This window comes from Spea bombifrons, chromosome 4 (assembly GCF_027358695.1).
Source record: "Spea bombifrons isolate aSpeBom1 chromosome 4, aSpeBom1.2.pri, whole genome shotgun sequence".
Taxonomy (NCBI): domain Eukaryota; kingdom Metazoa; phylum Chordata; class Amphibia; order Anura; family Pelobatidae; genus Spea; species Spea bombifrons.
Genome location: NC_071090.1, coordinates 100,353,343 through 100,380,867, shown reverse-complemented (window position 1 = coordinate 100,380,867; position 27,525 = coordinate 100,353,343). Strand labels below are relative to the sequence as shown.

The 27,525-nt window shown below is 37.5% G+C and overlaps 2 protein-coding genes and 1 pseudogene across 2 annotated transcripts; all 3 read left to right on the top strand.

Annotated features, from left to right (window-relative positions):
• Positions 1 to 1,774: 1,774 nt before the first annotated feature.
• On the top strand, positions 1,775 to 2,755 carry LOC128491494 (olfactory receptor 1G1-like). Its single transcript, XM_053463813.1, has one exon. The coding sequence runs from the start codon at positions 1,775 to 1,777 to the stop codon at positions 2,753 to 2,755; it is 981 nt and encodes a 326-aa protein (XP_053319788.1).
• A 3,674-nt stretch (positions 2,756 to 6,429) lies between these two features.
• Positions 6,430 to 7,406, top strand: LOC128491493 (olfactory receptor 5B21-like; annotated as a pseudogene).
• A 6,620-nt stretch (positions 7,407 to 14,026) lies between these two features.
• Positions 14,027 to 15,388, top strand: LOC128491492 (olfactory receptor 2K2-like). The gene is made up of 2 exons (XM_053463811.1): positions 14,027 to 14,978; positions 15,360 to 15,388. Exons 1-2 carry the CDS (start codon positions 14,027 to 14,029, stop codon positions 15,386 to 15,388), a joined length of 981 nt encoding a protein of 326 aa, XP_053319786.1.
• The last annotated feature ends 12,137 nt before the right edge of the window (positions 15,389 to 27,525 follow it).

The following is a 27,525-nucleotide window of genomic DNA, read 5'->3' as shown; positions in this document are numbered from 1 at the left end:
TCCCACTGACCATAGAACATGTTTATTCACAGAGCGTATCTTTATATCAAATGTGTTTGCTTTAAAATGTACATTCTATATATAAAAAAACCAAAAAAAAACAGTGCTCATACTAATTTAGTGGCTTTCACTCCCAAGCGGCTTACACAGCTAAATACTTTTGGGATAATGTCCCTCAAGTATGGCATAAAGCTAAACATACTTTGCAAATGTATAAAATGGCAAATTGATGGACAATATTAACCAGAAAGCTCTCAGGTAAGAGTTATCTTCTTTACTTAAGGAAACGTAAATGCAGCTAATTGCTGGCGTGTATACCTGAGTCCACTTACATTATTTTCTGAAATGGGGTATATTATTATTTTAGCCATAATTCTGCTTAACCCTATTTTGTTGAGTAACGCATCATGGTGAAGATTTTTTTTGTGTGTTTTTGTTCTCCAGGGTACTGAAGGTTGTAGATGTTCACACTGGTTTGGCTGTTTTCCCCATATTTTATTATTCATTTATTTATTTACATGAAAGGGGGTATATTATTATTTTAGCTATAATTTTGCTTAACCTTATTTTGTTGAGTAACGTGTCAGGGTAAAGAAATGTTTTTTTTGTTCTTAGTCCATAAATGTTTATTCTTATCATGCCATTTTATGGAGAGTTTTGTCATTCTTTGCACACTATATCTTTTCACATTATTCACAGGCCTGGTAACTGCCAGCATAAGAACAGCTATTTATTTACTCCTTACTAATTTAATTAATATTATTTAGGATTTTTCAGGTAAATTGATGATGAATATTAATCACTAGTATGTGATTTTCAAGTAACTATGTTATGTATACCTAAATCCTAATATTTTCCAAGTGTTCCCCTTACATTATTTGCTGATTGTCAGGAAAATCAATAGTAAGTGGTGTATGTTTGCGTTACAAGTAATAATGTTACAATGCACAGATTCACCAAAAATGTTCTATTACTAGAACTTAAAGGGGAATTTTCATCATCCCAGTGTTTAACAAAACCAAGTCAATCAACAATTGGCAGCTTAGGTAAAGACTGCAACCCTAATCACTACTTGGTTTCCTCTTAGATTCATGAAAGCCGTAGACTATTCCACTTATTTATCACCCACGTGGCTAAGACAAACATCCTTGCATCACACCGAAGCCTCTGACACTCTAATTTCAGATTATGATCTTGTGTGGGAACATTTCTCCCTTTTAAAAATAAAATCACTTTACTGTAAGTATTGGTGATTGGAAGCTTATTGCCAAAAGCTAGAACAAAAGGATACTTTGGTGTAAAAATCTGTCTCGAAGCTATACTAAAGAGGTGCCTAACATACATCACAGTGATGCCTTTGATGTTACAATTTATTAAGTTTTTTTTGTACAATAATTATTTTAAGCCCAAAAATAATTGACCAGCAAGGAATGCCTGAAAACATTTAGCCTGGGAGGCAATCCAATCCAAATGGCCCCGTATTGATGGAATTCAAGACATCTCTAGCAGACACCACAACTAACATGAACTTTAGTCCAATCCAACACACATTGGACTGGAAAATGCATGGATGTGGTCATCGTTTAAATGTTTCCTAAAGTCATTCTTTTTATATATGATGTTCTATTTTTATCTAAACAGAAAATGGTAAACAAAGATCTATGGTCACAAGTACCTTCGACGTCCCTAAAGAATTATTTCAAATCGCTCTTTCAGAGAAACATTGCAGGGTGACATACATGCTGAATAACAAAACATCATCAATTTTTCCAACATGAGCAAAGAGACAAAAAACTGGACAACGAACAGAGAATTTCACATACTGGCCTTTTCCAATCATGCCGAGTTAAAGTATGTGATCTTTATTGGGGTCTTATTGATGTACATTATAACTTTTCTTGGAAACCTGGTCATCATTTCACTTATATGTATGGTGTCCCAGCTGCACACTCCAATGTACTTTTTTCTGTGCAACCTATCAGTCCAGGACATCATCTACGTATCTTCCATCCTGCCAAAAATGTTGACCATTACAATAACAGGTGACACCAATATTGATTTCTCTCTATGTATAACACAGATGTTTCTTTTCATGGTTTGCATCGTAACTGAATATCTCCTTCTTACATCGATGGCCTATGATCGTTATGTGGCCATTTGTATCTCTTTGCACTATTCTCTCATGATGAACAAGAGGACTTGTGTCCTACTGGCCACTGCTTCTTGGCTTATTGGTATATTAACATCAGTAATGTACTCGTCAATTGTATCTACCTTGTCTTTTTGCAAGTCCCAAGAAATTAATCATTTCTTTTGTGATCTGAAAGCCATATTAAATCTTTCTTGTAGTGACATAACACATATTCACACAATAATATACATTGTAGCTGTCTTTTTAGGGGTAATTCCTTTCCTGATGATACTTTCCTCCTATGTTAACATCATATCCACCATTATAAAGATTAAGAATACTGCAGGCAAACTCAAGATCTTCTCCAGCTGCTCCTCTCACCTCACTGTTGTTATACTATTCTCAGTGTCACCTATCATTGTATATCTCAAAAAAGACTCAGAAGGTTTCCAGGAACCAGACAAGGTGCTTTCACTGATATATATTGCTGTGATTCCGATGTTAAATCCACTAGTGTACAGCCTGAGAAACCAAGATGTTTTAAATGCCCTGAAAAAAGCCAGTGGAAAAATACTACTGATGACGATACATTTGCTGCTGGACTCGGATTGCTGTAAAAAATAACTTTTTCTACTCAAATGTCATTTAATGGAGAATAGTTAGCTGTCCACTAAAGGATGTCTTTGTCACAAAATAATGTAAATGTATCATATAATATTAATGTAGTAAAGCATATCTTAGACTGCTGTACTTATGAATAAAGTTGGAAATATAGACGAAGAGGTGGAGGGGTCACGGAACGCAGAAGAAGAATTTATTGTAAACCAGAAAAGGAGGGTAAATTATTTGTAAGATCATCAGAGTTTTTAGTCCTTGTGTTCTATAGAAGTTCTATTGTGGTTGACAAAAATATGTAGAGATAATTTTAACTTAATTTAATATTAAAATCGATTTACGCAATACATAAAGATATCTGACAAAATTCTTTATCTTCTACTTTTTTTAAAACAAAAAAAAATTGTTTCATGAAGGGGTGTGATTTAGTTTGTAATTTTTTCCCTGTGTTTCCTCTGAAATGAGAGTAATTTTTTATATATTTGTTTTAAAAAAAAATATAACAGTGGAGTCTGCATTGAAGTCATTGCTGCGCGCACTGCACATATATATACACACACACACAAATATTTGCAAAACTTAACAGAAATTTCATTTCTTTATTTCTAGCAGGCTTTGTGAAATATGCAACTAAGTCTATCTGCTTTAAATATCCAATTTGAACTCTATTATATTTACATAAGGACTTGCCCCAGCATTACACCCACAGAACTTACCCCACACCCAGATTGCACCCACAGTGGTCTCCTCTTATGGTCTCAGGTCTCCTCATGATCCTCCCCCTTTTCATTATCTCCTCTAATTCTCTTTATTTCATCTCTCCTTTTGCTTCTTATCTCTTCTCTTTCCTTTTATCTCTCTGTTTTCTCCCTATTTCTCCTATTTAACTTTATCTCTTACCCTTTTCTTTATCTGTCCCCTCTCTTTGATCCCCCTTCTCATTATGTCTCCTTCTCTCTCTTTTTTTCCTTTCTACCTCGTCTCCTTCAGTTTATCACTTCCCTTTCTTTAACTCACATTTTTTCCTATCTCTGCTTTCTGTATATCTCTCCTCCTCTTTATCTCTCCTCCGATTTCACATTATCTCTCCCCTTCTTATTATCCTTTCTACTTCTTATTAGCTCTCCCCTTTTTATCTTAATATCCCTTTATGCCCATATCTCCTGCATTTCATTATCTCTTTCCTTTCTCCCTATCTTTACTCTTATTCATTATTTTATTTGGCATCTTTCCTTGCCTCTCCCTCAGTGACTTACATATGGAGTGGCACACACTTTTACACACACACTCACCTTTGCACAGACTTAGACAATGATGCCAACATACATGCACACATACACGCATTTATGTATACACATAAATTGTCACACACACTTACACATACATGCTCACACACCTTTACACATACACAGTCATGCTCACCCACAAACATTTACACATCCATGCTCACACATAAACATCCATTTTCATGCTTATACATCCATGCTCACACACTTGCACATATATTATCATATACTTACACATACATGTATACATACATGCATGCTCCCAAACACTTATACACTTTGTCTCCTCCCCCTCTTAACCTCTCCCTCCTTCCCTGACTCACACACAGCTCAACCGCAGATTTTCTTTGCTGCTTGTGCACCGTGCAAGCGGCCTCACTTTAATCACGGGGTCATGTGACCTCATGTTACGTGACCATGGTCTGTTCCTGCCTCCCTACATATGCCACTGGTGTTAAATCCCAACTAAGGCTGCCTCAACCAATCAAACTTCATAGAATTGAAACAACGTTGTAAATAAGAGTGGGCCAAAATTCCTCCACAACAATGTGAGAGAATGATAAAGTCATACAGAAAATGATCACTTCAAGTTATTGCTGCGAAAGGTGGATCTACAAGCTATTGAATCATAAGGTGTACTTAGTTTTTCACACGTGACATGTGGTGTTTTTCATCTGAGGTTGTAATGACCTAATTTTTAGTTGGGCTACTTAAAAGATGATTGTTTTTTATATGTATGTACAATATATATTCATTCACTGACACATACATCCAATAGAAAAATGAAGACGAGTACCCCGAGTACTCAATTATTAACAGTTAAATCCCCAATACTGCTATATGCGATGGTCGCTGCCTCCCCTCTCGGGGATACTCTTAAAAACTCATCCTTAAAATTGAACGTGATTACAATAAAAATGTATTACTAGTTACAGCAATTTTTCTTTGCTTTCCATTTACCGTATAGAAGTTTATGTTTTTCATAATGATTTGAATAATTTTAGTAATGATATGAGATCTACTGAAAAATTAAAACTTTTTCCCATACAAGAACAACTTTTTCAACTAATCAGCAAAAAACGTTTTCAACTTTAAGATCATTTTAACAAACTGTTCTTCTAATGAGCAGCAGCATGTTTCCAAACTTTTAATTGGCCTACTTTAGTTGTGTAATCTTCAGAGATCAGTTATTACTTTTCTCTTTTTTAAAATGTTTATGCCCTTAGTGCATCTATGATACTTTATTACCTGTTACTATATTAGATATTAGAAAAGGAGTCTAAATTAGCATGGGACCCTCTCTTAAAAGTGTTCGCAAAACCAAGAACCTTTAAATCATTTGAATCTGACTTTTCAATGTATCATCAGGGCTGTATTTTATTTTCTATGCAGCATGAAATGGAATACAAAAATACGACAGATAGGATCCTTTTGTCAAGACGACCAGTATGCAGATGGTAATGTATACTACTATACTACTGCGACCACTATAAAATTAATAAAAGATAGATTTAAAAGTTGTTTTCAATCATTTTGTACAGAAAAATGTCTGAAGCACCCAATTTTGAAATTGCAGAGAATTATTCTTATCATTCATCTACAAGCTTGAAATATGTAATTAAATATAATTTTTATGAAATGTATTTTGCATAATATGGACATCGTATATTAACTTGATCATTTTGACATAGAAAGAGGTGGCTGAACCGTGTTAATTAATTGTTGTGCTTACACTATATTCACCACTCTTAATGGATGGATTGATAGAATAAATGTAATTGCAGGTTTTCAAAATTTTATATCTCACTGAAATATGTTTCTTAAAATAACCAAAAAAAAGCTATTATTAAAAGGTAATGTTAAACATGAACCTGTATCAGATATATATATATAGATATATATATATATATATATATATATATATATGGACAAAAGTATTGGGACACCTGACCATTGTTGGATAAGAAGGCTTGTCCAGTATGAAGTTTTTTTTAAAAATAAAACATAGAAATTGTGGGACAAGCATAAATATTTTAAATATTCTACCACTGGAATTGTAAATAACAGTGTAAAGTGAAAAGAATTCCATTTAAAAAAAAACTGAATTTATATGAACAACCTTTTGTGCAAGCATCAGTGAGATGAAAACTATTTTATGCAGTCAAATGAATTACCGTTCACTGTACTAGAGGCTGCCCCGCTGGTTTTATGGCACCTGGCTCTCAGCAGAAGTGTTAGAGGTTAATATAGTAATGGGAATTTAAACATGCATGGGATTGCAAGCTAGCCTGCTACGCTAGCAGGGCACAACTACAATGAATGTAAGTAGCATCAATGGAAACTCCCATGACTTCTATTTTAATGTTCTAATTTTTTTTCTTCCTCCACGTAGCAAATATGAGTGGAACCATCCAAAGTAGACAGTTCAATCTCCTGGCATTTTCCAGGTACGCAGATGCGCAGCTTCCCATATGTTTTTGTGTCCTGTTAATGTACCTCTTTTCTATGATTGGAAACTTGTCTATTACTGCCCTTGTCTCCCTGGTGTCCCATCTTCACACCCCAATGTACTTTTCCTGTGCAACTTGTCAGTCCAGGACATGATCTACGTGTCTGCCATCCTGCCAAAACTTTTGGTCGTCACGATTACGCATGACTCGCGTATTTCTTCGTTTGGCTGCTTCACTCAGATGTTTCTGTTTGTAGCCTGTGTGGAAACAGGGTTTGTCCTTCTAACCTCTATGGCTTATGACCGCTACGTAGCCATTTGTATGCCTCTGCAATATGCTGTGATCATGAGCAATAAGATCTGCACCCTACTGGCCACCACCTCTTGGCTTAATGGTGCTTTGAATTCTTTGATGTTTTGTATGTTAATGGCGAACTTATCCTTCAGACCATCTCAAGAAATTAATCATTTTTTCTGTGATTTGAAAACCATGCTGAAGCTCACATGTAGCGACACCACACATATTCTGTTTTTAATCTTTCTGGAAGGCGTCCTTTTAGGAATAATTTCCTTTCTATTGATACTGACCTCTTATGTATATATTATCTCTAGCATTCTAAAGATACATAACTCATCTGGGAGATTAAAATCTTTCTCTAGCTGTTCGTCTCATCTGACCATTGTTTTACTACTCTATGGAACATGCCTTACTATGTACATGAAGCCGAACCCCGACCATCTTCAAGAACAAGACAAGCTGCTGTCTCTGCTGTATATTGCTATCGTCCCGATGTTAAATCCGATAGTATATAGCTTAAGAAACAAGGAGGTTTCGAGAGCTATAACATATTTAATTGAAAAGGTTGATATTAACATAAAAATGGGCCCGCGGGTACACACGTCATTTGCAAACCCCCTGAAATAAGGGTAACATTGAAGAATCCCATGCATACTCCAGTAGGTGTTGAAATACGAATATAAAATGAAGAATGATCATAGATAAAACTTGTTATCATATTTGAAAGTCTCATAGATACACTAAACGAGCTAAAGAACACTGGGCTCAGTGCCAAGTAATTGTAAATCAACTCAAAAGTTCAGAAGAAAGTCAAAACAGAAGAAAATTCCGAAGGGCCAGATGGCAAAAATACTATGTTCTGAAGCAATAATGAAGCTTTAGCCCAGAGATTAAAAACGACAAAGGTCTGTTTGTAATCATATATTCTATAGTAGTGAGGGGCAACTGTCCTGTGGAGACAAAGAGATAAAACGACAGAACTCTGCCCCATGATATGCATTTTAACCCCCTATATGCCACTCTGCCTCCAGAAATGCCTTGTAGCCCCTATATGCCACTCTGCCTCCAGAAATGCCTTATACCCCTATATGCCACTCTGGCATTTAGGGAGTTAAAAGGCATATCATGGGACAGAGTGGCATATAGGGGCTATAAGGCATTTCTGGAGGCAGAGTGACATATAGCAGGGTATAAGGCATATCAAGGAGGCAGAGTGGCATATAGGGCGGGCATAAGGCTTTTACATAAAAAATATTATACAGTTTGTTCAAAAAATAAATTAGTTTACTGACCTTCTACTTCTTCCACTTTGGGGCTTCTTCATCTTGACCTTCGTCCTCTGGTAGCTGCAGACTGTTTTTCTACGTAACAGGAGCTTCCACCCCTCACACTGCTCCCGTCATTATGCGGCCATCAGATTGTTGGAAATCTAATCTAAACGGCCGCTGGGTGCTGATGCCGTCGGCCGGAGCTATTTTAATCCTTTTATTTTTTTTTTTTTAATTTAATATGCCGGATCGGCTTGCCATATTAAGTAAAAAAAAAAAAGTATTAAGGTAGCTCCAGCCGGCGGGATCAACACCCAGCGGCCGTTTAGATTCGATTTCCAGCAATCTGATGGCCGCATAGTGATGGGAGCAGCGTGAGGGGTCAAAGGTCCGTGCGAGGGGGCGGAGCTTTCACCCCTCACGCTGCTCCCATCACTAGGCGGCCATCGCACACGGCCCCTGGGTGCTGATGCCGCCGGCCGGAGCTACTTTAATACTTTTTAAAAAAAAAATTAATAAAAAAATAAATTAAAATAATTAAAGTAGCGCCAGCCAGCCGTATCAGCACACAGCGGCCTTTTAGATTAGATTTCAGGCAGCTTGGGGGGCTTTTTTCAATGTTAGTTTGCCACGGATCCCACGGATCTGCCAGCCCGCCGGGAAATTTCCCGTTATCCCGGTGGGCCAGTCCTGCCCTGCATGGTCTACCTGATTCAATGAGACTCTTCCTGGCTTATTCCAACTTTGAATGACCACTAAAAAACACCTGTTCAGAGAATTACACAATCTAGCTTCTTAGTTCTTACATTCTGAAAGATAGTATTTATTCCCCCGCATTCATGATCTCCAGGCCATGGATTTTCTGTATAACCTTTACAACAACCAAATCATTCCTCACATTCTGTCTCATTCTCCTATAACCATGGTAAGTCATTGCCATGCACCATTAAAACTGTTTACTGTTTGAGAGAGTATTACTGTGTCTACAGCAATCTATGTATATTTTATTATCCATCAACAGAAAATATGTTTTATTTAAAAACACTAATTGGTATAGACACACACATATTCTGTACATATTCAATGTATCATCATCATCATCATCGTAAAGGGGAAAGCTGCTCTATAAAAACATTATATATGAACATAAGGGCATGCATTGTTTGTCCAAATCCATCAAATATCCAAAATACCGAACAACAGAGGTCTGCCTGGGGGCTCATGCGAAAGACAGCCCTAAATGTCACCTTTTTTATATAAATAGAATAAGACCCACACGGGAGGGGAACCGCATGTCCTGGATTGCTAATCTCAAAATCTTGTGATATGTCCCAACAGGGCTGCCATCAGAAACCTTGGAGCCTGGCACAGAACTAAAGTATGGAGGCCTGATCCATACCTGTGGGTCTCTAGAAGGCTATGATGGCCCTAAAGGATCTCAAATAATTTACAAGACCAAATAGAGGGATGTAAAGGTTCTATCACACCCATACTGGGCTTCAAGGTCTGTGTTATCCCTAAACTGTGTTACTTGGGCACTGTTCCCTCCCTCAAATGGGCTACATGGTCAAATTTCCTGTTTTGGATAACAAAGGACCAACAGTTACATGGATGTTGCCTAAATATACCCTTCACCCTATCCCCAACCCAGTAGGAAGGGTGGGATCAAAACAAAAATAAATACCCTTTGGAAGCCATCTTGGCTTCCTTGCCCCCTAAGGTTAAAGTTTGCATATGCTCCTTTAGAGGGCCACAGACCACATCCAGTACCACTCCCCTTCTATCACCCTTGCTTTATGTGATGGAGGGATTAAAGTACAATAAAGTGGTTCTCATTTTGACCCAATTAAAGAAAAAGTGTCTATCTTCAACCTATGGCAAAGCCTTTGGTTGCTCATAATCAAGTACATATTTGTACTCCTGGGGCACCAGCGGCCCCCAGTTTGTGAATGGCCAACATGTAGGCAATATATTCTCCCAAGCTATTAAAATACCTCCCACCACCCACAAGGTGAGTGAAGAAAGTAGTCAATCGCCATACCCCTTGGTTAAAAAAGGGGTTTCTGAGGACTTTTGCATTTCTTTTTTATGCAGTGGGGGTAAACTCACAAGGTTTTGCCTCATGCAGGTTAATGTGCCTATGATTAAGTCCTACTTGGACAAAACATGTCAGGCTGCTCTCTGATGGTGCTTATCTGCTCCCATGTTTTATTGTTTTTTTTTAATTTTGATCTAATAAAAGCTATGAAGAATTTCGGCTTTGCTCCCTTCCATTAACGCTTAATTGCTTAATCCGCGGCATTATTAAACTTTTCTCAGGGACAGATTATTCCTTGGGCGTCCTGCCCGACTAGCTCCCAAGAATTGACCAACGTATCCCTCAACAGCCTGCTCATCCTTTTTCTTCCAGTATTAATCTCAGTTCTTGCTTAATTGCTTATGCTATTTGTCAATATATGTAAAACTTAATGTAAATGTTGCAGGTTTATAGAAAATTCCCGAATGAATCGCTGTAAGCAGAACGCAAGAAGTCTTTTGGGATTTTGTCAAAGAAGGCTTACCGAGTCTTTATATACCCACAGTCTTTATAAAAAGAGGCAGAAATGTTCCCCGCTACAATGAGCACGCATTACTCAGGTAATCTATGAATTATTTGGTCCTCGTTAATAATGAGACTGCAGTGGAAAAACTATTATATGGTGTTAACATTTTTATAGGGGTTCACTGGTTTCAAAGAAGCTCTAGTATTGACCAAAACCCTGAGCCGGTAGTATAAATCATATTGGGTGCACAATCTGCCTTTTTTTAATCATGCCGAGTATCTTTTGTCTCGGGGTAAAGGGGCAGATTCTCAGGGTCACGCATTCTGGAACTAACTGTTTCCTCTTCTATACCGCTGCAATCACATATACCGTATTTGCTCGATTATAAGACGACCCCGATTATAAGACGACCCCCCAAAATCAAAATATTAATTTAGGAAAAAAACAAAAAGCCTGAATATAAGACTACCCTATAGGGAAAAAGTTTTACCAGTAAATATTAATGTAAATTATTTTCATGTTTAATAAAAGCTATGATTGAGAAAAATATATTTTTTAAATTTCCTTTTATTTGCCAACCTGCCCCCCCCAGTTATGCCACTCTGCCCCCAGAAATGCTTTATACCCCCCTATTTGCCACTCTGCCCCATGATATGCCTTATACCCCTGTATGCCACTCTGGCATATAGGGGGTTAAAAGGCATATCATGGGGCTGAGTGGCATATAGGGGGGTATAAAGCATTTCTGGAGGTATATAGGCATATCATAGGGCTGAGTGGCATATAGGGGGTTAAAATGCATTTCTGGAGGTCCAGATTTCTCAGCCCCATGATATGCCTTTTAACCCAGCATGTACTGGCTGCCTTGGCTTGATAGGAGTGTGATTGCTGTTAGCAGTTTGATATATATATATATATATATATATCAAACTGCTAACAGCAATCACACTCCTATCAAGCCAAGGCAGCCAGTACATGCTGGAACCTGGGGATGATAGCAGTGGGATTACAGCCTCCATATGCCATGCTACAACCCCCACCCCCCTTACACATCCATGCTATCACACACAAACACATTTAAATACTCATTCATTCCCTTAATCACACACACTTCACACATACTCAAAAACCCTCCCCCACCCCCTCACCTGAACTGCAGATCTCCCACTCGCAGACTTCTGCAGGGGACCGGCTGTAGCAACTTCTCTGGCCCCGCCCTCAGAGGAGGGAGGGGGGAGATAGAGTTCTGTGAGGACGCTGCAAGCTTCCTGCCCTGCTTCTAACAGAAGAGACGCTGCTCGCGACCGGTAAGCAGCATGGCGCCAGCATTTTTTTGGGGTCTGATTAGAAGACGACCCCGATTATAAGACGAGGGGTATTTTTCAGAGCATTTGCTCTGGAAAAAACCTCGTCTTATAATCGAGCAAATACGGTAATACTGACAATTCGTGTTTTTGCTACCAGTACATTTTGGTTAATATCCCTGCTTGAATGCAGGTGACCCAATGAACTGTATCTTTAAATAACGGCAAGTCAAGGTTTCCACAAGGATCGCTATTAGAGCCATTTAATTAACACAGTTCGCTTCCTAGAATCTTCACAATGGGTTAATATTTAACAAATCTCAGAATTAGCTCGTTTAGTTCCCAGGTATGCTTATCAGTAGTGAAATTCTTCTAGTATCGCAGCTCCATTTTTTTTACATAATAGATTTTGTTCAAAACTCCCCTATTTTCAGGTCATCTTCACCTGAGTATATTTTCATTTTGCATGATTTACCAAAAGTTATATTTTATTTCTAATTCAACCGTGTAGGCATTTGTTTGTAACCCATGGCTATATGGGTGTAGTTGTGCATTATTTACCTGCTTTGTGCGGGTCTCAAATTATTAGACGAAAGTACCACCTTTTTTTTTTTTTTTTTTTTATTCTGCAACTTTTTTTCTTTCTACTAGGAGTATATGGTATTTGTTTGCTAAAGGAGAGCAAATTAAGACTTTTTAGCCAAGATTAGCTTTTTTTTTTCTTTTTTTTGCTAATGATGGTAATGACGTTTAAATGCTTGGTACTTCCCTGCTATACAAATAGTACTGTGCTTTTTTTTTTTTTTTTTTTTTTTTATATATATAAATAGTTTAAATGTAATATTTGTATCCCTTTCAAATATTTTCAATTAAGGACTATTCATTGTTTTTTTTTTGTTTTTTTTTTCAGTGACATTTTGGTGTACTGATATAAAATAATTAGATTGAAATAGTCTTGGTCTAATATATATATATATATATATATATATATATATATATATATATATATATATTTATTTATAAATTTCTGCCTGGGAGAGACTTTGCTGATTCAGTGTAACTTACGTTTTGTTGCTGCGCTCAGTCTTGGTAGTGAGTTTAGTTGTTCCTCACCCAGCTTTATTCCTCCTACACAGCTGTTCTTGTTTCAATTAATGATTATGTTTCAGCTGACATATTAAATTGATGATCCTTAGCGCCTGTTTGGTATAATAGTTTGATCATACGGCTAACTACATGCTTACAAAATCCCTGACTGAGCGTAAGTGCACCTAGAAGAACTGATGCTGCTTTGAAGGCAATGGGTGGTCACAACAAATATGGATTTGATTTAATTATTCTTATGTTCACTCACTTTGCATCTTGTTTGATAAGAATAAACTATTAACATGTCTTTTTTTTTAAACTATTCTTACTTTTTATACATGGGTTTCACTAGGTAATGTGTAATGTGTATGACTATAGCAAAACTACAAACATTGTCCCAGCAAGGCTACTAAAATGACAAAAAAAAAAAATGACAAAAAATTTACAAAGTTAACAAAAATGCTCAGTGGTCAACCTGTGGCCAACCTGTGCAACTCTATGAGATCAAATAGTCCCTTCGTCTTAAACGCTCCAAGTCAATTGCAAGGGTTGGATAAAAAAATCCACAAGCAATAGGTAGAAGAAATGATATGTACTCATGCATTAGCCATGGAAGTGACGGGTAACCTGAAGTATTTGTCACAGCTTGTCAAAAAATCTATTGCAATGTTTTGTTTACTGAACCACCCCTAATTACCTAGCTTACTGATCGTTTTACTTTTTATAGACTGACATCAAACTCTTGGGTAAAATATAATTGACATCATGGTTTTGTAATAAATAAATTTTGGCGCATACATTTTTTTGCCTTTGTTTGTATATAAAACGATGTTTGCTAGTTTTTATATTCTTTCATACATCTGAGGAATGAGCATATTTTCATACGGTTTTAACAATTCATGATATATTTTGCTGAAATGTTTTACTTAAAATAATCTGGATTAAATACAAAAAAAAAATCAACCAATATGAAAAAAAATACAGTAGACGTGAAATTTGGAAATTTCCCTCCTTTTTTTTTCTTTCCCTTCTCCTAAGACAGCGCCATGCATGAAAGCATCAAGAACAGCACATGGAGCAGAGACTTCCAACTCATAGCATTTTCCAGGTACGCTGGGGTCCAGGTGATACTTTTCCTTGTGACTTTATTGATGTTCCTTCTGGCTACTCTTGGAAATATAACTATTACAGCCCTCATATGCCTCACGTCTCATCTACACACTCCAATGTACTTCTTCCTATGTAACTTGTCAGTCCAAGACATTCTTTATGTGACCTCCATCCTTCCAAAGCTAATGACCATCACAGCAACGCGTGACACCAACATTTCTTTCCCAGGATGCATTGCGCAAATGTTCGTGTTTGTTTGTTGTGTCAGTACTGAATTTTTCCTGTTGGCCTCCATGGCTTATGATCGTTATGTGGCTATTTGTATCCCTCTGCGTTATTCTCTGATCATGAACAAAAGAGCGTGTGCTCTGATGGCAACTTTCTCATGGCTTCTTGGCGCCTTAAACTCTGTGATGTACTCGGCTCTGATATCCGATTTATCATTTTGCAAAATCAAGGAAATTAATCATCTGTTCTGTGATGTCAAAACTATAATGTCAATCTCTTGCAGTGACATTAAGAACATTAGAACCATAATGACCGTGGAAGGTGCCCTGTGGGGATTTGTTCCATTTATATTGATTTTGATCTCTTATGTGTATATAATATCTACCATTCTAAGGATCCGTACCTCCGCAGGAAGACTGAAGACCTTCTCCAGTTGCTCCTCTCATCTCACTGTTGTCATACTATTTTGCGTAACGTCTATCACTTTGAACATGAAACCAACCTTGGAGAGTTCTCAAGAGCAGGATAAGCTCCTCTCAATGTTATATGTTGCTTTGGTTCCCATGTTAAACCCATTAGTCTACGTGTTGAGAAATAAAGAGGTTATGAAAGCCGTGAACAAAATCTATAAACACATCTGTTTTAAAAGTAAGAAAGGAGGTAAAGAAATTTGCCATAATGATATTTTACATCAACAAAAGTAAATTTTACAAAAATAAATAGAAATGTGACTATTGCCATTGTATTTTGCAGCAGTCTTCTTTGTTTTTCCTATTTTCTTCTCTCATTTCCAGCTTGTACCTCTCCACAGTCTCTTAAATATTGCGTAATTGCAGCATAAAGTGTACTTTCTGTGGCCACTTGCATCAAATGCATCATGACATTTATGTCACAGCACATGAACATATTTCAGATAATGAATGACGTTGACAAGTTCCAGCTCTTGCATTTACCGCTTGCAATTTTTTCATCTTAAGCATGCTTCTTCTCCAAAATTATAAACCTTAATTCTTATGCTTTTGTGTCCCCTCTGTCTCTCAGTGTGGCCCATTTGTCGTTTGAGCCCTTGAGACCAATAGAGTCGCTCGTACAGACTTCTAAACTCCTGGCACGGAACTTGGCCTGGGGAGATCATTGGTCATTGGCCACCATGTTTGTTTCTTCGGTATTGAGGCTGAACAACGAAAACGCACCCTTCGTGTTCGTTTTCATGTTCGCCAGAATATGAATGCACAAGTCTAGTAATCAGGGCTAATTGGTTTCAGGATTCAAAATAGGATGTATAAATAAAACGAACACAGGGGTGGGTTTAGGATTTTTCTGGAAAGCTACAAGAGGGGAAAGAGAGAGATGAATAAGAGAAGATGAAGGCTACAAAACCCAAGTACAACCCTTCTTGTTCCCTATTGCATTATCAATATGATTGGGGGGCTTAAAAATTATTAAATAAGCCTATGGGGCATTGGGGTAGGCATATGATGTTCTCTGTGCCTCCCCAATGACCCCCATCCAGACCCCCCATCCAATGGGTTGAAATTATATACCTATGCCCCCCTTGGAATGGGGGATTAGTACAGCCATGTCCAGAGAGGAGATTAAAATTGGCACTTAAAGGGCAGTGCCCAACATATGACCATACCCAAGAACCGTCAGGATCGGGCTACCGCGGGATGGGGGTGGACAGTCCCATCTACTCAATAATTAAACGAGTTAAATAATTAAGGGGAGCAAAACATTTAATAAGTAAGAATGCTACAGAATTTAGTGCTGCTAAATAAAATGTAATGTAACCTATGAGTTACAAAAAAATACATAAACATCCACTACATTGCCCCACATACTTAGCAGTCTGCATAGATATTTCTCAACATTTCAGGTGTCCAAATCAGGACACCTGTGCTGGGGGTGTGGCTAGAGGAGGAAGTTGACCTGGCCCACCTTACCTGACTCCCTCTGGAGCGCTCCCTTTTCAGGATGCGGGTAGGTGGTCCACTGATGTCGGTAGGCTAGCCCACTTGCAGCGAAACCTTGTTCCTGGAGGGGATGTGGGGGATCTACAAACCCAGAGAAGCAGTGCTATGTGTGGCCGCCAGCTGGATACATGCTGCACTAAAGGCTGTGATCTGCCTCACTAGTGGCAATACCATGGAGGACTATGATACACCAGCCCACTGGACAATAGGCTAGTTTGCCTGATGGCCCGCTAGGGTCTGAGTACAGTTTCATTGTTGAAGATGCCAAGAGACCAACATAAGCAGCACAGTAACCCAGTAACATGCATTATAATTTTGGTTTATCCAGAAGAAGGAAAAAAAAACATGAAAATGTTATTTGCTACTGAATTTTGTATCTTTACTGATCTTTATTGTACTTGATAATTGTAGATATTACTTATTGTAACTCTGAAAATCTCCAAGCGGCTTTGTTTTCAGTCATTTAGGTTTCATGGAAATTACCCATTAGGGAGCTTTATGAGAAATATATCATATGGGAATCACTGGTAAAAGGCTCAGCTATATAAAGCTGGAGGAGATTTTCTGCAATATTTCTACATAAACTGACTTACAGGGGAATCTCAAACAACATTATTTTTTTATCTTAAATTATCTTAGAACTGTAATGTTTTTCACATAATATTGTGTTTCTGGAATCTTTATATTCTAGAGTAGGACTTTATTAGATAACCAGGACTTGCTTAGCATTGCCATAAAGGATCAGCTTAGTGTAGTGCTTGCCTTCAATAGTGACCACAATATTTGCACCAATATGAATGAAACCCCATTTTTGTTCAGTTCTATGCTACATCGTTGTATACAACATTATATTGATTTTTTCCATCTTCTTTAAGAATAAAATGTTCATTGCTTAACCATAAGCACATGCCAAGTGCATATCTTGCGGGAGATCAGCACATACATGGTAAGTTTTTTTTTTGGTTTTCAGTAAAGTATTTATTGGATACATGGTGCTTCAATGATGTAGCGCTCGGAGAATATAGGAATGCCAGACGTTTAAATAAAAAAATTATTGTTTAAAATAGAAGATACACATGTACATTTACAAACAAAGGTATTTTAATAAATGTAATTTAAGAAAACAAAATGCAAAATTTCAAAAACAAATTAAAAAGCAGTAATTGTGGTCAACATCTCTTAATCAGTCCTGTCTGTACCTTCCAGTAATGAATCATGCATCGTTGGGTACAGATAGTCCTTTGTATCATCTGCGACTAGGCTCCTCCGTGACTTCCTTGCCCGAGTTGATAATAGGTTGCATGACTAATTTTTTTTGCATTACTAAAAGCTTTTTGTAATATTTCACCAAAGATACACTGCAGTTGTAATTTTTACATTTTAGGCAGAAGTTTGCCGCTCTGTAAATTTCTCATAACACTTAAAGTAAAGTAAACTACTTACTTTAAAACTATTTGGGTTTACTGAACCATATTTTTTTTTCCAGAATCTCGTTGAGTAAATTCAGACTAAGAGCTTCTACTCACTATAGCATTTAATTAAGGACCCTTGGATTATGGAGCCAAAAACTAAGAATGATTCCATTGAATTCATCATTGTTGGATTCTCTGATGTTCCAGATCTACAGATCCCTCTTTTTCTGTGTTTTCTTTCCATTTATACGTTGACATTGCTGGGAAATCTGGTACTGATAGTACTGATATGCTGGAGTCCCTCTCTTCACACGCCAATGTACTTCTTCTTGTGTAATCTCTCATCTCTTGATATTATTTACACTTCTGTAACATCTCCAAAGCTCATCGACATCTTCGCCACAAACAATGGGAGAATGACCTTCGCCGAATGCATCGTCCAACTTTACTTTTTTGTAGCCTTTTGTAACACTGAGTATTTCTTGTTAACGGTCATGTCTTATGATCGTTATGTAGCAATCTGTAAACCCCTTCATTATACTGGGATCATGAATAGAAGAGCGTGTGTATACGCAGCCACCGGAACCTGGATCGGTGGAATATTGGGATCAATTTCTCCAACCACTGCCGCTTCCAAAGGACTTTACCACTCCTCCAATATAGTTAACCATTTCTTTTGTGACATTAAAGTTCTGGAAAAACTTTCCTATGGCAACACCACAACTATAAGCATTGTTATACTTGTTCACGGGGTTATATCAGTAATGACATCCTTTATACTGACGCTAATATCTTATGTTTACATTGTATCTTCTATTTTAAAGATACGTTCCACCAAAGGAAGGTACAAGACCTTCTCCACTTGTGCCTCACACCTCACTGTCGTGAGTGCTTTCTATATTTTAGTATTTGATTTGTACCTTAGACCTAAGTCTACAGTTTCATTAAAACAGGGCAAAGTGCTAACTGTTCTGTATGTGTATATCATTCCCATGCTAAATCCTGTGATCTATAGTTTTAGAAATAAAAATGTGAAAGAGGCAATGAGAAGGATGCTCGGTACATTTTTCAAAAGGTGAAACATGATCTTGTGTTTTATTCACCACAATAACATCATAAACTATTTGTGAAGAACCCTGTCTGATCTTCACTGTTATTATTATTATTATATTTATGTGTACCTTGTTTGAATGCGGCTGCAGCTCCAGCCTTCAAAGAGACGATCCTATAATCTGGCTGGGGCTCTTAATCAGCCAGCACAGCCCTATCTGCCCAGACGGCACCCGCACTACAGGGGGGAATAACACAGGTGGGGGAACCCATTGTATCCCTTAATCCCCTCACCTGATACATCCCCTGTATACTGATGGGATTTGTGAGGGGATGTGGCTGATGGGATTTGTGATGGGATGTGGCTGATAGGATTGGGGGTTGGGTTCGGTGCACAGTGAATTGAGATTGTATATAAGTTCTGTGTGTTTGTAATAAAGAGAGTTCTGTTTTAACCTCAAAGCATGAAGTTCTGTCTCATGATTGAGGGAAGTGCTGGTCTGTGACTGCTTTCTTCGGACAGCCACAGCGTGTCCGCTTACTGGGAGAGGGAAGGAGCTGACGGGCGGATGTGTCCAGTCTGGGGCACAGGACGATCCGTCACACTATTATCATGGTTTACAACTAAAAAATAACCTGTAGTCAACTGTCTATAAGGAATGTGTACATAGAAATGCTTTCTCTCTTTATACATGTTTATTTTTTTCATACATGCAAAATTCTTTCTAAATGAGATCGTAGGCGTGCTTGAAAATTGAATTTTGTGAAACGGGAGTTCTCCTTTTGATTGCAGTTCAGCAACTTGAATAAACTGCCCTCGATGTGACAAGAGAATTGTCCTCTGCTCTTGAGAAGTAAATGATGTGATTAAGAATGGCGTTCACTTTCTCCATTCAGAGACATCATTGCTTTCCATCTGAAGAGATTTGTTCAGTTTAGATCAATGTAGTTAAAAAATATTTGTAAAGATGGTACTGAATCGACTCCATTAATCATGTATTATTTACATTTTAAGGATGAAATGCAAATGACAGAAATATAAAATATGAAAAAAACTACTATAATGTAAAAAATAAACGTACAGAACTGTAGGTACTTTCAGAAACTTTTCCAAGCTACAAAATGTCTTTCTAATGCCTTAAAGTAATGCCGTGTTGGTTCAACCATTCCTCTCCGTTCTTTTCAGAGCATAGCATTTTTTCAGACATTCGTTATTACTAGACTTGGGTGCCAGCCAACTCTGCGTGTTTGTCTCCGTGCGGAAAAAAATGTTCGTATTCCACAAATATTCGCTCGTTCCTGTGTTCGGTTCGGGCGAATATTCGTGTACATTCTTTGTGGTTTTTTTTTATTTTTTACGTTTTTTGTACAAGGGGTTAATACGGGGTTAATGCTGTACATACTACACAGCAGCTTTGGCGCCAGGTTTTTAAATGTCTGTACGAGCAACTCTATTGGTCGCCGTCAGGGGCCTCCTCTGTCATCAACCAATGAAGTGCAACTGTATTTCATTGGTTGATGGCAGACAAGCCCACTGCTGGCGACCAATAGAGTCACTCGTACAGTCTTTTAAAATCCTGGTGCCACAACTTGGACGGGAGAGACCACTGGTCTTCCTACTCCAAGAGTTAAAGGTCCGTACGAACGACCAATAGAGTCTATCTTGAGGAACTGTCACTACCTTCTGGTACTGAGCCTCTATGTTTTTGGGACCAGAAAGCTGTTGTCTGGCCAGGCCTCTCGTAAGTGGCCTAGCAGTTGCTTTCATTCCTATCCACCAGTGTTCAAAGAGAGATGGGTTTCTCTGTGACAAGCAACATACACAACCCCCAGAGAACACAGCTCTCCCCAGAACTGGTTGAGCAGATGGTTTTGTTGAAAGTCAGTCTTCAAACTCAATATTCAAACTAGTGAGCTCTAGTGCTGCTGCTCTGTCTGCTTCCTTACTCTGAGTGATCATGTCGTTCCGAATGAAAAAAGACTTCCAAATTTTGGCCAAAAGGAGCGGCCAGGAAACGAACCAAAAATGTTGTCTGAATCAATTTCGCTCGCCATGCACATGTGTAGTAGCAAAGAAACCTGTCATAAAACAATTGCTAAATGCTAATCATAGCTTGTTTAAGCCTGTGTGACCACAGCAAAAGTAACTTCTTGTAATTAACTGACAACCATCCCACAAAATGTGTGAGAGGGAGAGATGAACAAAGGATGGTTAACACAATTTCTGAGGTCTGACATTTGTTTCTTTGTTTTGTTGGGAACAAATCCAAATGCAAACGTCTACTTGCCTGTATCCATGTGTTTCACTCCTGTTTGCCACGCCTGCTTGCCATCTGGATCTGCCTAGGCACCCTTACCACAAGACCAGGCCTGAATACGGATCCTGCAGATATGGCTGACATTTATCTCTTTGGTACTGGATGCCTCTCTCAACACCAGACCCGCTGTGTGTCACGTTATGCCCAGGCTGCGGAGCTGCATATCTGTCTTGCTTTAGTTTCTCTGCTTTGCTTCGATCCATTCCTGGATTTCATTTTGCGCTGTTCTGATCTCCCATTCCTTGCTTCTGCTTCAGCTTTTTGCTTCAGCTCTGTTTCCTTGATAAGGTTTGCCCCACCTGTGTGTTCTGTTTGTCTCAGTCTTCAGTCTAAGGTATGTCTCAGTACTATGTGTTTGGTTTACATGTTTGGTTTGTTTTGTACCACTGTCAGCAGGGATTAGCGTTAGGACCCACCGTCATTGGAGTACTTTGGCGTAGTGGTGGGCTAAGCATACTATGGCCACATGATGTGACGGAATCTCCAATAGTTATCATGTAGTCCTAGGCTAGTTTCTGTATTCATGTGTGTCAGTCTGTGATGTAACCTGTGGGGTGTCCTTACCTGTCCTGTCTGTATCCCCGGTAGAGGGATGTCCTGTCTTGTTCATGTCTTGTTCAATGTATTGCCCTGTATCATGCATATCTTGTCTGGTTATGTTTCTTCCTTGTCTTGTGCCCTGTATCTTGTGTATCTTGTATGTCATGTTTCTTGCCTGGTCTCCCTTTCCCTTGCTTGTTATGTGTCTGCTATATTACCCTTTGCTTAGCTTCCATACTCCCAGCCTTCAGCATCCCGCACATGAGTCCTGTGTGAAGTTTCATGCCTGTTCCAGGGTGCCTGCAGGATTCGTTTTGTTCTGGACTACATCTGCTGCTATATCAGGGCACTGGTGTTTGGCTGCACAACCCTGGATACTCAACACCCAGGTGAGTGTGGTCACCCTGCAACCAGGCCCTGTTTAACTCCACTACTGCACCGTAACTCCTGCACACAATCTTTGGGCGCGCTGGGTTCTTTTAGTCATCTGTTTGGACCCAGTCCATTACACTGTGGGTCATTACAAGGAGGGAAAGCTGGTTACTTGTCAGTTAGTTAAAACATTTCATTTATGTACCTTAAAACCTTGTTCCAACTGCAGCCGCTGGGTCCTTAAGTCTTAATAACAATTATTTTAATACACCTTATACCCTGTTTAAAATTTATTGCGTGTATAAAAGGGATAATCTCTCGGTGGATAGGTCCCCCTTTCAAACTAGAGAAGAGAAAAGAAATGTGGAGCCACCGAGATATAAGTCCTAATGGCAGATAACCCTGGAGCTACTTGTCAGGGTCCATATATGAAATAGGTATACATCTCAAAAAGGTTCTGCTATTCTAATATTTTTTTACAAAAGTATGATGTTATACTGCTCTTGTAACAATTTCACATACAAATTGTATTTCTCCATATATCTTTGTCAATTAAATTAACAATTATTAGACTTGCATTTGGATTCTTACAATTGCTAACTTATAGAAACTTAAGGCAAGTTCAGCGATTCGTATGAAGTTACGAAAACGAGGCCAGACCCTCACAAAGCAGAAGAAAACACACGGGGAAGAGGATGTCACTGAAAGCACTAACATTTTGCCATAAAATAAACTTAAGCCAAAATGCTGGCGCTTTCGGTGATGCAGAAGCGGTATGCAGAGAAGGTAGGGAAGCAGAGATTGAGAGAGTGAACGAGTACGAGAGCGCAAGTGAATGTGGGCACCGGGAAACAAATTTTGTTCCCAAATTAAAAATAATCTGTGATTTTTATTTGATCCAAGTGTAAAGAGAACGTAATCTGTTGCCCGAAAACAACATTCTAGGTCGATTACTATTATTATTATTATTATTATTGTTATTATTCTGAGATCCCCTAAACTGGTGTCTTCCAAAACATTTCAGGTTTCATGAGAATTACCCAATAGGGAGCTTCATTATTAGATGTCGCATGGGAATCGCTGCCTGATAAAAGGGTGTGTTATATAAAGCTGGAGGAAATTTGATGGAATATTCTCCCATAGAAGGACATCTCCACTAATAAACGTTTTTAAATAAAACAATAATATTTTTCACATAATCCTGTGTTTCTGACATCTGTATATTCTGTGCAGCAGAAGACTATGAGCTAAATTGGGCTTTATTAGCACTGCAATAAAGATTCAGCTAACTTTAGTGCTTGACTCCAATGGTGACATCCATATCTGCAGTTAAAGGACATTTATTGGACCAATATAAAAAAAAACTACTTTTGTTCAGTTCTGTAGTACACGAAAATATTTTTTCCATGGAAAGGTAATCATGTTTGTTGCTTTACGATAAGCACATGACAAGTGGATATCTGGCAGGAAATTAGCACATACATGGTAAGCCTTTTTTGCTTTCTTATGGCAATTAACAAAGCAACTCATTTAAAAATACTGTATTATTTAATATAAAACATGCACAAGTACATTAATAAACAAATGTATTTTAATAATTGTAATTTAAGACAAATGCAGTTTTATTTTTTTTATACAGTTTTAATAGACAATCATTGTTCTTAATAGAGAATCATTGTTACTCACCGGTTGCGTTGATTGCAGTTTTTCAAGCCGAATAACTAAAGCAAAATGCTAAAAAAGTGCAAATCCGGCATTCAAATAGTGTAATCGGGCTATCAAAAAATCGTTTGATGTATTTTGCCCTTAGAAGCAGGCTTTTATTAATCCAGAATCAATCTGTATAATGAGTTTGATCAGCATTTTACATAATATTCTCATTGGTCTGAATATGGTGAATTATGGAAAATTGAATATATGTTATTAAATGCAATGTTAATTGAGTAATCGTGTAAGATTAAACATCCTATCATACTAAACAATGTGCTATGGAGGGTCACAAGATGCAGAAAAAGAAAAAACACACCATTGTAATATTGCACAGATGGTACGCTGCAATTATAATCATATATTGCAAAAGGACCCCAATAATCTGATTTATAGAATTTAGGAAGAAGTTTGTGGCTCAGTTAATTTATAGTAAACTACTTGGATGCTGCGTTATATTTTTTAATACTGTTTTTCTATACTAAAACATCATTTCTTCCAGAACCTTGTTGAGTTAAGTCAAACCAAGAGCTTCTGCTCACTATAGCGTTTCCATTGAGTTTCCTTGGATTATGGAGTCAAAAACTAAGAATGATTCAATTGAATTCTTTATTGTTGGATTCTCTGATGTTCCAGATCTACAGATCCCTCTTTTTCTGTGTTTTCTTTCCATTTATACGTTGACATTGCTGGGAAATCTGGTACTCATATTACTGATATGCTGGAGTCCCTCTCTTCACACGCCAATGTACTTCTTCTTGTGTAATCTCTCATCTCTTGACATTATTTACACTTCTGTAACATCTCCAAAGCTCATCGACATCTTCGCCACAAACAATGGGAGAATGACCTTCGCCGAATGCCTCGTCCAACTTTACTTTTTTGTAGCTTTTTGGAACACTGAGTATTTCTTGTTAACGGTCATGTCTTATGATCGTTATGTAGCAATCTGTAAACCCCTTCATTATACTGGGATCATGAATAGAAGAGCGTGTGTATACGCAGCCACCGGAACCTGGATCGGTGGAATGTTGGGATCGATTTCTCCAACCACTGCCGCTTCCAAAGCACTTTACCACTCCTCCAATATAGTTAACCATTTCTTTTGCGACATTAAAGTTCTGGAAAAACTTTCCTATGGCAACACCACAAACATAAGCATTGTTATACTTGTTTATGGTGTTTTATCAGTAATGACTTGCTTTATACTCACGCTAATATCTTATGTTTACATTGTATCTTCTATTTTGAAGATACGTTCCACCAAAGGAAGGTACAAGACCTTCTCCACTTGTGCCTCACACCTCACTGTCGTGAGTGCTTTCTATATTTTAATATTTGATTTGTACTTTAGACCTAAGTCTACAGTTTCATTGAATCAGGGAAAAGTGCTAACTGTTCTGTATGTGTATATCATTCCCATGCTAAATCCTGTGATCTATAGTTTTCGAAATAAGAATGTGAAAGAGGCAATGAGAAGGATAGTCAGTCAATGATCTTGAGTCTCAATAACCACAAAAAAAATTGTCCACAAGGAATGAGTACATAGGTATGTTTTCTCCTTTTATACATGTTTACTTTGTGTTCTTTATACACATTTACTACAGGTTCTTTCTAAATAAGATGGAAAAAGTATGAAAAAAAGATTCTTATTTGTGAAGAGGGGTGATCACGAGTACTTGTTATAGCAGTTTGTTGAAATGAGTATAACTGCCCCTGCAGCCATATAAGAATTGTTCTCCATTCTTGTGAAAAATCGTGGTTAACAAGGTTTTTTGCTTCACCCCTTAAGAGGCATCATCGCTTTGCCTTTGAAGAGCCGGGCTTATGTTAGCTTAATGTAGTTAATAGTACTTTTTGTAAAGATGGTATTGGATGGACTGCATCACCTTTATAATCATGTATTCTTCAACATTGTATTGGCTTTATATAAATCAAGGAAATGAAAACAAGAAATAAAAAATAAAATATAATAAAGGAAACAAAGAAAAAATCAAGAGAGAAAAGAATGTCTGATGACTCTATAATTTGGGTAGCTGGTAGACCTCTATGAATGCCCCACTTTTAAAATAGAATCGAACCTGGTGAGGGATATCCACAGTTTTGAATTAAATCCAGCCGCACTATACTGAATCCAGCCATACTATACTGCTTATACTCTGCAAAGCAGGCCTTACAGGTTACTGTGTCCATATTATTAAGCCAGCTCTAAAAATCCTCTGAAGAAGCCCCTTAAGGGCGAAACGCATCAGGTCACTGACATTTGTGTATTTGTTTTGCAAATTGATTGTATATTATATCAATTATTTTTATATGTTCAATTATGTATTTTAAATTTTGATGCATCTATTAAATATTTTATTTTTATACTCTGTAATCTGTTTCTTTGTTTTGGAGCTAGTGCATACACCAGAATTTATAGATTATAATCATAAATTATTTGCATTTTAAGGATAAAATAAAATACAAATAATAGAAAAGATCATAGAAATACAAAACATGAAAAAAACAAGTGTAACAAAAATGCCAAAGTAAATGTCAGTTTGATAGAATTACCAAACTGGGTAATGTGGTAAGTATGAGTATCTTCAGAAAGTCTTCCCTTAATGTAATGTCCCACTATTTCAGTCATTTATCTTTTTCTTTTCAAACCATAAATTGGTTCAAATTGGCCCGCAGTTTTGAAGGGTGGATGGAACTCATTACCTTGTCTGTCTTCTGACACCCAAGCCCCTTACTGAATTGGGTATGCAAACTGAATTCTTGTTTAGATATCTGACTAATGCATTTACAATGTTCTTTGCAATTAACATTACATTAAATAATAAACTGAGCAAACCACCAGTAATTGAAAAAGGGACTGTTGGAATTGCTGGAAAATGAATCAGTAGTGCACGGTTAATTACTCGTAACTTCCAGTATTATGAGAAAGTGAAATGAAGAATATGTGCGATTGTGTATTATACGCAAGTATAAGTATGCAAGTATAATTAAGTACTCCAAATTCAAGATTATTTTTACTCTTTCCTTACATTTAAAACAATTACTAATTCACTAAATCAGCTGACTGTAAGGTAATGCAATTAATCATTTAAGCCACTAGATGGCAGCAAAGTGATCAAGTCCAGAAAGGACTATCATGTACCAACATGTATTAACATGTATCTAAATGTTATTATACCCACAAAGCCTATATAGTAAATGGCATTTATAATATAAATATGTATGTTACAATGTAAGATATGTTGTAAATGAATTAAAACAACCAATCTCAAAATGATACAATAACCCTAAAATAATTTAATAGTCACAAATCTGTTCTTCCAAATGACAGAAAATGTCATACGATCAATTGAGTCATTGAGGTTTTTGGTAGCTAAGTTCAGTCACAGTGCGTCCAACATATTGCACTTTACACGTCTCACAATTGACCAAATCAATTACATTATGGATAGAGCAAATGATCTTGAAAGGCTTTGTTATTCACAGTAGAAGCAAATTCTCCGGACTTGATCACATAAGGGCAACATTTACTCATATATAGCCAAATATGTTCCCTTTTCAGAAGACTCCAAAACTAACTTGGAGATAAAACGTTTCAAGCTACACAGAGCTCCTGATCCCAAGCAGATAGTGAACCCGCATCCTTCTCAGACCTGTGTTTTGGACAACCATCCAAGAAGAGAAAGTGAAATAATCCAGACTGATGTCCGTGTTTCATCATTGCTTTCCAAAAATGTATTCAAAGTGGCTGTTTGGGAAACATTTTATTTATGCATCTGAGGGGTATCTAATAACCAGTATCCAAAAAGGATGAGCTGCCCCTACCCTTACA